The sequence below is a fragment of the Cydia fagiglandana genome, chromosome 17, assembly GCF_963556715.1.
Source record: "Cydia fagiglandana chromosome 17, ilCydFagi1.1, whole genome shotgun sequence".
Lineage (NCBI taxonomy): Eukaryota > Metazoa > Arthropoda > Insecta > Lepidoptera > Tortricidae > Cydia > Cydia fagiglandana.
In genome coordinates this window covers 555,890-564,318 of record NC_085948.1, presented here as the reverse complement: position 1 = coordinate 564,318, position 8,429 = coordinate 555,890, and the positions used below count along the sequence as shown (strand labels likewise).

The window sequence follows — 8,429 nt, the reverse complement described above, 5'->3', positions numbered from 1 at the left end:
CACAAAAAATACAATACAAATACAATTATCTTTATTGACAATGTCTCTAATATTTTGTTTATAATACCGATGTAAGTAAGTATACCTCCACTTATGAAACCATACTTTTAGCGGGTCTACTGCGAATTGATTTTGTTTATCTTTATTAATATTTTGAGATGGATTTAGGTAAGTTTTTTTTTAATTACAATAAGTAAGTACTTACCTAGGTATTTTTTTAAAGTACCAAGGTAAATATATTGTCTTTGTGTTATTAACTGTAGAACGTGTACTTTGAAGTTATGTAAGTACTCTGAAACAACAAGAAGTCTTTGTAGGGTCACGTTTCAGTACCTACTTATTTAATAGGTAACTTTAATAAAATACTACGTATTAATTAGCAGGTAGGTACCTATTTGATATAACACGCATAGCAAAATAAATAATAGCTCATTAATAGATAAGTACTCTGGATAACATGTAATTTAAGAGTATAATGTAATTTATTAACGACATGTGGACAAAATAATTATTAAAACAATGTGATAAGGCAGTCACGTTGCCTGTGGGGCCAATTCGAACGTACATTTTGATATCTAAGTACTTAAGTATCATTCTCTCGTGCGTATCAGTATCATTCACTCACACCAATAAATGTACGTACAAATACAAGTGAAACACACGCGCGATTATAACTAAATAACACCATTTAGACCAAATTTCGAATTTGCCTCCGTATCGACTAACAAAAGCTTAGAATAACGTGCAAAAACTGCGCGTGAACTGGCATCAAAGATGGCGGAAAAAGGGCGTGGCATGCGCACACGCCGCGAGCGTCGCTAGTGTCGCTACGCTACCCCGCCGGCAGTCAGCCGTGGCCACGCTCGCGCACGGACGTATCGCCGCCATGGCAGAATTCACGCAAACGCAAAACTCCATCCTCCGCATCAGCGATGAAAAAACTCTCCAACTCATAGAGCTTTACGAACAAGAACAGTGCCTTTGGAACACACACATTCCAGAGTACAAATGCAGAGAGAAGAGACAGAAAGCGACTGAGAGAATCGCTCGGAAACTCGATATTAAACACTTTGAAGCCCGCCATGTTGTGATCAAGTTTAAGAATTTGAGGAACTCATATTGCCAGGAGCTGAAGAAGATAGCGTCGAGTATCAGCATGGGCTTGAGCGAGGACGAGCAGTACAGGCCGAGGGTTTTCTGGTTTTCGAAGATGGACTCGTTTTTGCGGCCTCATCTTCAGCCAGCGAGAGGCCAGTCATTGTCGTCGTCGGTAAGTAACCTTGAAATCCATAGATATTTTAGATGTAGGTAAAACTATAGGAGCCGACGACAGTAGCCGAACGGAACCGATGAGAGCCGATATCGCGAGGATTCAAGCGGGTGCCGAGTGTACCTAACCTGATTTACATAAATATGAAATCTAACTACTGTTTATAAGTTTCAAATTTCTTTGGCATCTAGTAAAACTACGGCATGACACGTTTCACAGCAGGAGATTGTGTTTACAGTCGCTTTTAATTTACCGTGGACATTGAAATCCACGATATTCCGTTACTGACCAAGTATCCACGGGAAACTAAAAGCGTCTTTTTTATGATATAGGAGGCAAATGAGCAGACGGGTGCCTGATGGTAAGCGATTACCGCCGCCCATGGACACCCATGGAAACGACGGTAAAACGTGCCGTGTGGCCGTGGACGTCCACGATTAAATATGAAACCGGAAAACTATATATACCTACTATATAACTATTTTTATATGTCTTTTTGTACAATAAAGAGTTTACTACTACTACTATAACCCTTTTTTTTTCTCTTTCTAGCACGTGTCGGAGAATGAGCAAGTGAAGAGCGAAGCGGGAGCTGACAGTGACTCGAATCAAACCAGCGAAGATTACTGCATAAAGGAAGATAGCGTGAACTCCTTCCCTATCGTGGAACTAGATGTAGATGACAGCGTCCATTCTGACGATGAACCACCAATGAAACGACGCGCTTTGAGATATTCTTCCTCTTCTTCTAGAATGAGAGACGTATCACAGTCTTTTGTCCAGACCGATCTTGCTAAGACTGTGAAAGACTTGGAAGCGAAAATACAAGAGTTAACCAACGAAAGGAAGGAAGATTATTATGATTCTTTCGGGAAGTATATAGCGTCGTTGTTAAGAAGTATGCCGAAGGAAAAGGCGATGTTGCTACAGCCTAAAGTGATAAGTCTGATAGTGTCCGGGTCTGGGTTAGGAGACGGTTCAGTGAGTCAGTCTGATACTCGTATTTAGTTTTTATTTGTCCAATTATTTTCTCATTTCATTCCAATAAAGATAAGAATAAACCTTGTTGTTTTAATTTGCATGTGTTATAATAATTATGTAGTTAAAATTACCACGCTTGTCAATTCTTAAAGGAAAGAAGACTAATGTGTTTAATTGGGACATTGTCTATGAAAAGGGACCTTATCGTCGATGGCGCTTACTCCGCACAGCGTCTCGCGGCATTGTATTTATATCGGAGCATTGTCAATAATGGCGTAAGCGCCATCGACAATAAGGTCCCTTTTTAGATATAGATAACGTCAAAATTAGTAACTTAGTCATAGTTTAGCGGCAAACACACTGGGAGCAATAAAAGGAGAGCTCCGTGTGGACACATATTTTTAACTTATTCTTTCTAATTTACATTATTAACTTCCCAAGTATTTTAGCACTTCAATTTCGACCTAACGGCCATAACAATTTAAAATTACATTATTAGTAATAAATGTGCCAACAAATAATAACATTATGTTCAAAGTGCAGACAGTTTGGCCGAAATGAACACATAACTCTTTCGTCGCAGCGTCGAATATCACTGGACTAAGCGATCTAAGCGACTGGGTTTTACATATGAAAATCTGTCCTTTCATATAACGAATGATTCTTTAATCATTTATTTACATACAATATATATACAGTGGTACAACTAAACGAAATTATAACTAGCTTAAATCTAAAATAGGCCCCTGAGGCACGAATGATCAGTTGACGATAACAACATTTGATATTCAATCTAGTTACGTAGACTTTTAGGTAGAAATTACCCAAGTTGTTTTTTGTGTGTTGTAAGATGTTTTTTTGCCTAGCGTACGGTATTTTTGCCACTTTACAGAGAGTGGATACAAGATAAGAGTTAACAAGCAATACCAAGCAAGTACTTAGTAGGTACCTAGTACCTACTCGTATTATTTACTTAACTTAGTACTACTTAATGTAGGTAAGTAAGTACTTTACTATTTGTCAAATTGTCACTATTGCATGATGTTAATCTACTGAAAATGTTTGAACATACCATTTTCATAGGTGTATTTATAGGCTTGAGACATCTGTCAAACAGCATAATTAAAACAAAATAAACTACGGCCTCTGTCGAAAACTCAATCAATGTCAATTGGAATTTGCTATTTTTAGGGTTCCGTACCTCAAAGGGAAAAAACGGATAATAGGATCACACGTGCGCGTGCGCCTGTGTGTCCGTCTGCCACAGCCTGTTTTCTTAGAAACTACTGGACCATTTAAGTTGAAATTTGGTACACATATGTAAATTGGTGACCCAATAAAGACGGACATGTAACGTAAATTAATTTTAAACATGGGGGCCACTATTAAATATATTAAGAACGGGTCACTCGGGTTAATATGTCTGTGTCTCACGGAAGTTTTGTTATTAAAATGGGGGCCACTTTTGGGGGGTAAACGAGAAAGTTAAAAAATAAAGTTTTTCAAACTATATCGTGTTATGTTATCATAAAAAAGAACTCATCTTGAGAATTCCAAATATATATTTTTTATAATTTTAAAATACATAGGTTAGAAGTTATTTAGGAAAATAGCCAAAAAATTACCCACCTTATATCCGAAACTACTAAGTCTAAAATTATTAAAAAAGTACACAAAATAGTTCTTTACCTATAGATTACAGGAAAACCTATTAGAAATGTTCAGTCAAGCGTGAGTCGGACTTAATTTATGGAACCCTTGGTACGCCGCGAGCCCGACTCGAACCGGGCCGGTTTTTTTGTTGTTGTTTTGCTAAAAAGCGTCTCGTTTTGGAAATACACAGGTTTTGACACTTTCGACCGTGACCTTATTCAATGTTAAATATGTATGACATGACACATAAGACATGTGAAAATCCAAGTTAAATTTTACACGGAAAAGTAGGAAAAAATGTTGTTTTGTAACATACTACTTACCTAACATTTTAATGTCAGAAGATTAATTACGATTCATAAGAGCTTGTTGCTAGGCCTACATGAATAAAGTATATTTTGATTTTGATTTTGATTTTGTCACTGTCAATTTCCTTGATAAAATGAGCGACGGATTGAATGTTTTAATCGCAACAGAAATGCGGATGAGGAAGGAATACATCTGTCCAATTTATTTGTCCAATGTATACTTTGTCTCACATTTTGCTTAATGAGAAAGTGAGACGCAATGACATTGGACAGATGGAATACCACCCTTAGGAACCACATTGGGCGTTAAAACCACTAGAAGAATGTAGGTAAATACAAAATCTAGATACCAATTGTTTATCCTCAAAAAAGCAAAATCAAAATTGAAGAATTCTAAATTAAATGAGGAGTCAAGGTTTGAATGGATTAACTTGCAGACGCAGACAAACTTAGTACCAGCGACACTTTTTACTGACCATCGATGAACCTTCTACCTTTGTAATAAGGTCTAGGAAATGCAAGTTAACATTGTAGACGTTTGTACACGTTTATGGCCCGCTGTTTGTTACCTACTTGAAGCCAGTTGAAGCGAGGTCGAGCTGGCGCATGAATATTAACACGGTACTGTCAAAACCTACATTTGCATCTTTTAATGAACTGATGTATTTAAATTAAGTGGCGAATAAAAACCACTGAACACTGGCGGCCAAAGCGGTCAAGAGGGAACGGGATCACCGGGTTTTGTTTCTAATTCTAGTATTAGTAGGAATACCTACCCATCTTTAATAAAATAATTTACCAAAGGTTAGTTGACCGAGCTACGAGTACACTAAGTGCCGCAGTTTCAGTTGTCTGGTTGTTCTCTATAGGTAATTCTTAACACATTAATTCGCCAGGTACCTATTTCCCTCTTTGTTCGAGATATACGGCGCAAAAGTAGGGTTTGGAAGTGTCAAACTATTGTCGGTAAATTGGTGATCAGGTTGGACAATTCATTACACAGATTTTTTGTCTACTCAGGTTTTTTGAAAACTTGAATGTACCCACACTACAGCTCACAGTGCAAATTTACTCATCATCTTATTTTATCTTATGATTTTCGGTAGCCCTTACGGATACACTTCGAACCATCTGGATCTTTTGTGCAATTACTCATCATCAGGATTAGGTGTAAGACACATATTTTTTTTCCAATATAGTCTAGGTATTGCTGCGTTGCAGATAATATAGGTACAGTCTTCCATAAATCTAGTTTAACAGTTATTGAAATATAGACTGTATCATGAACTGCTAACCATCTTTGAAAAATTTCTGGGTGACATTCTTGAAAACGTTTAAATTTGTATACCAAATACCAACCAAATAATCATAGAAAGAAATTAAAAGCAATAATCTAAACCTGACTGCGGTTTGGCTTCGCAAGCAACTTCAAGTACTACATAATATATTGGTATTTACCATATTATGTCACTCCCACAACTGAAAGTGCTGAGTGAGACGTATGTAATGACACCACATTTTAATTCGACATTGTAGGCCGTGTCAAAGAATTAGAGATTCATAAATTATGATACACTTTTAGCACTCGGAAAAAAATAATTTGAAGATCCGTGTTGAACACGCACGACACAACTCGATTTAATTTGTCTTGGTCAGTGACAATCCCGACCATCCACCACACCGACTAAAATATTATTATTTTATCCATGGTCACGATCACGACGATGAAAAATTGCCTATTTTAATAAACATGTCCACATACATGTTCTATTAATGAGTGAAGACGTCGGCTAACAAATTAGCACGTTTCAAGTGTTATATTTGTGTTAGCTTAGGTCATGAGCTGTGCTCAATACATCGCTAACATCGTCAATAACCAGTATAAAGGAAACCGTAGATCTGTAACAAGTTTATGTATTTGGAGATCACATGAATGCTGGTTTATAAGATGTGGTTGAGGAGAATGACATCTGGGCGGGTGCCATATTAAATATAGACGTTAACCTGCTGTTGAATGATGTACCTACGTAGGTTCGAGTCCCGGAGTTTGTTGAATTTATTGTCGTGGTTATGGATGGTTAGTTTAAAAGTTTAGTAAAAGCTTACTAAAACTGCACCGCTTGGGTCTGGTCAAACAGAACTCGTAGAGATTGCCTTTTAGCATTAAACGTTTATATTTTTTCTCGAGTGCAGTAATTTTAAAAATAAATATTTAAAATAACGGAAGGATAAATTAAAGTCACTAACTTAAGACACAAACAACAAATCAAATCAAAACGTATTTCTTACACCATATTACATAATAGCTCGTTGTTAAGACTACAAAGAACTTTGCATACACACCGAGTTATACTAAAGTAAAATATTAGGTAAATGACGAACGATAAATGCTCTAGTTGATATTATTTCATTGCTATGTAGTATAAAGCTATAAAGTACCCTATAAACATCTTCATGCATTGGTAGTTGTAAGATGTCCTTTCTTAGGCTAAATAGAAAATAGTATAGTTATCAACATAAAAGGTAGGTATGAGATTGCAGAGGCAAACTAAACCCATTCTGTGGTTATTCATAAAATTAATACATCAGTCATCAAAAGCCACAAAATGTTATTTTAAAGAACCATTAAAGACATCGACTGCGAAATACAGTAATTAAATGGAAAGGGCACGTAGTCATAATTCCGATACACTGCTTTAAAACCGAAACGTTAACTTAATCCTATAGCTGAATAAATCTGCGTTAAGCCTAACTTAACTAGCTTAAATAATCGTTAGGTTAAGCTAAGTACCCATTAGAAAAGCCAGGAAATGGTCTTTTTGTTATCGCCTTCGAGCGCCAGATCACGTACACCAGCGAACAAAATTGTTCCTCTCATTTACCGAGTACTGACCCTTGAGGTACCCAGTATAAAAAGAACTGTCTTTAAACTAATTTACAGACTTTCAGAGGCAAACTTCAACTGGTTATTTAAGATATGTATTTAGTAAGCTACAGGAATAGAATAACAGAATTGGGGCAAAGTTGTTTGTCCAGAGTTGCGATAATTCTGAAATGCTTGATGAGTCAAAGGCCTTTGTAGGGTTTAGGACGTTATGGATGTAAGGGATAGGAATGGTGACAGAAGTTGTATGCTTCCTTCTAATTTTGTTTTTAACGAGTCTAAATTGCGATGGAATATAAGCCAATTGTATAAGCTTTTACCCTTTGTAAATAATCCGTAGATTATAAGATTTCTTTTATAATAAATAATTTACTTTTAATAATTGAAATATGTACATATGCTGAAATTGGAAATCATAATAGTGGGTGTACCTCAAGGGATGCACTCTTATCAGTTCACCAACCCAAGATAACAAGCTTTTAAGATTGCATTGTCTCCATGTTATATTCTGGTCTTAAATGTTATCAGTTCCAAGCGTGGCCGATTAAATGTGCCTTCGGCAATCGAGGACCGAGGTTGATTAAGTAAGGTAAGTTAACTTGATGTTGAAAATGTTTTCTCACTGAACGATAAGGTGTTCTTTTATGTAGTTTTCGAATAAAATATAGTGTTTAATAAAATACATCTTTTATTAAATTCCCTAATGGTCTGGTCGGGGGAAATTGCGAGCAATTCTGTAGTCTACTTTAAAGTTTTACAAAACCTTTCACATAAATTAGAGTGCTTAAAATTTCCTATGGTTGGGAAACCATTTTCATAATCTATAATTATTGAATTTTGCTTTTTACAGTCACTTCTAAATCGCCTCGTAATGCTTTCTCATTGATTGAAATACATCAATAAAAAAAATCTACACAGTTCTTCAGTTGTTAAACCTTATTGACATTGCATTTATTACAAGTTACAAGACTATTCAAATTGAATCCTGAACCGTAAAAACACATTCTGTACTCTCCTAATCAACGTATAAAATTATCTTTTGTTCCCACTAGTTTTTACCCTCCCCTGCAACTTACAAAAAACCGTAGACAAAGCCCGAGCCAAAATCTGCCTACGTGCCGCTTGCCTCGGGCGATGAGTGAGAAGGAACTATATTCATTATAGTGTGGGTGAGCAGAACAGATGAGGTGAAGGACCGAGTGGCGTGATGCAGGCCGATTATTCCCGAGGTGTTGCGAGGCGAGTGTTGAAGCTGACCAGAGTAAGTATGATCTTGAGCGGAACAAATATGTGTGGATACAAAGCGAAATTATGATGGAGAGTTTGTGGTTCG

At 36.5% G+C, this 8,429-nt stretch overlaps 1 protein-coding gene across 1 annotated transcript; it reads left to right on the top strand.

Annotated features, from left to right (window-relative positions):
• The first annotated feature begins 858 nt into the window (after positions 1 to 858).
• LOC134672667 (uncharacterized) lies at positions 859 to 2,282 on the top strand. Its single transcript, XM_063530623.1, has 2 exons — positions 859 to 1,270; positions 1,823 to 2,282. The coding sequence occupies exons 1-2, from the start codon at positions 887 to 889 to the stop codon at positions 2,276 to 2,278; spliced, it is 840 nt and encodes a 279-aa protein (XP_063386693.1). The 5' UTR covers positions 859 to 886; the 3' UTR covers positions 2,279 to 2,282.
• The last annotated feature ends 6,147 nt before the right edge of the window (positions 2,283 to 8,429 follow it).

Excerpts from the sequence above, each read along its gene's own strand:
- LOC134672667 (XM_063530623.1), top strand. The coding sequence starts at position 887 with ATGGCAGAATTCACGCAAACGCAAAACTCCATCCTCCGCATCAGCGAT. Across the intron at positions 1,271-1,822 it reads GCCAGTCATTGTCGTCGTCG|CACGTGTCGGAGAATGAGCA; the intron begins GTAAGTAACCTT and ends TTCTCTTTCTAG.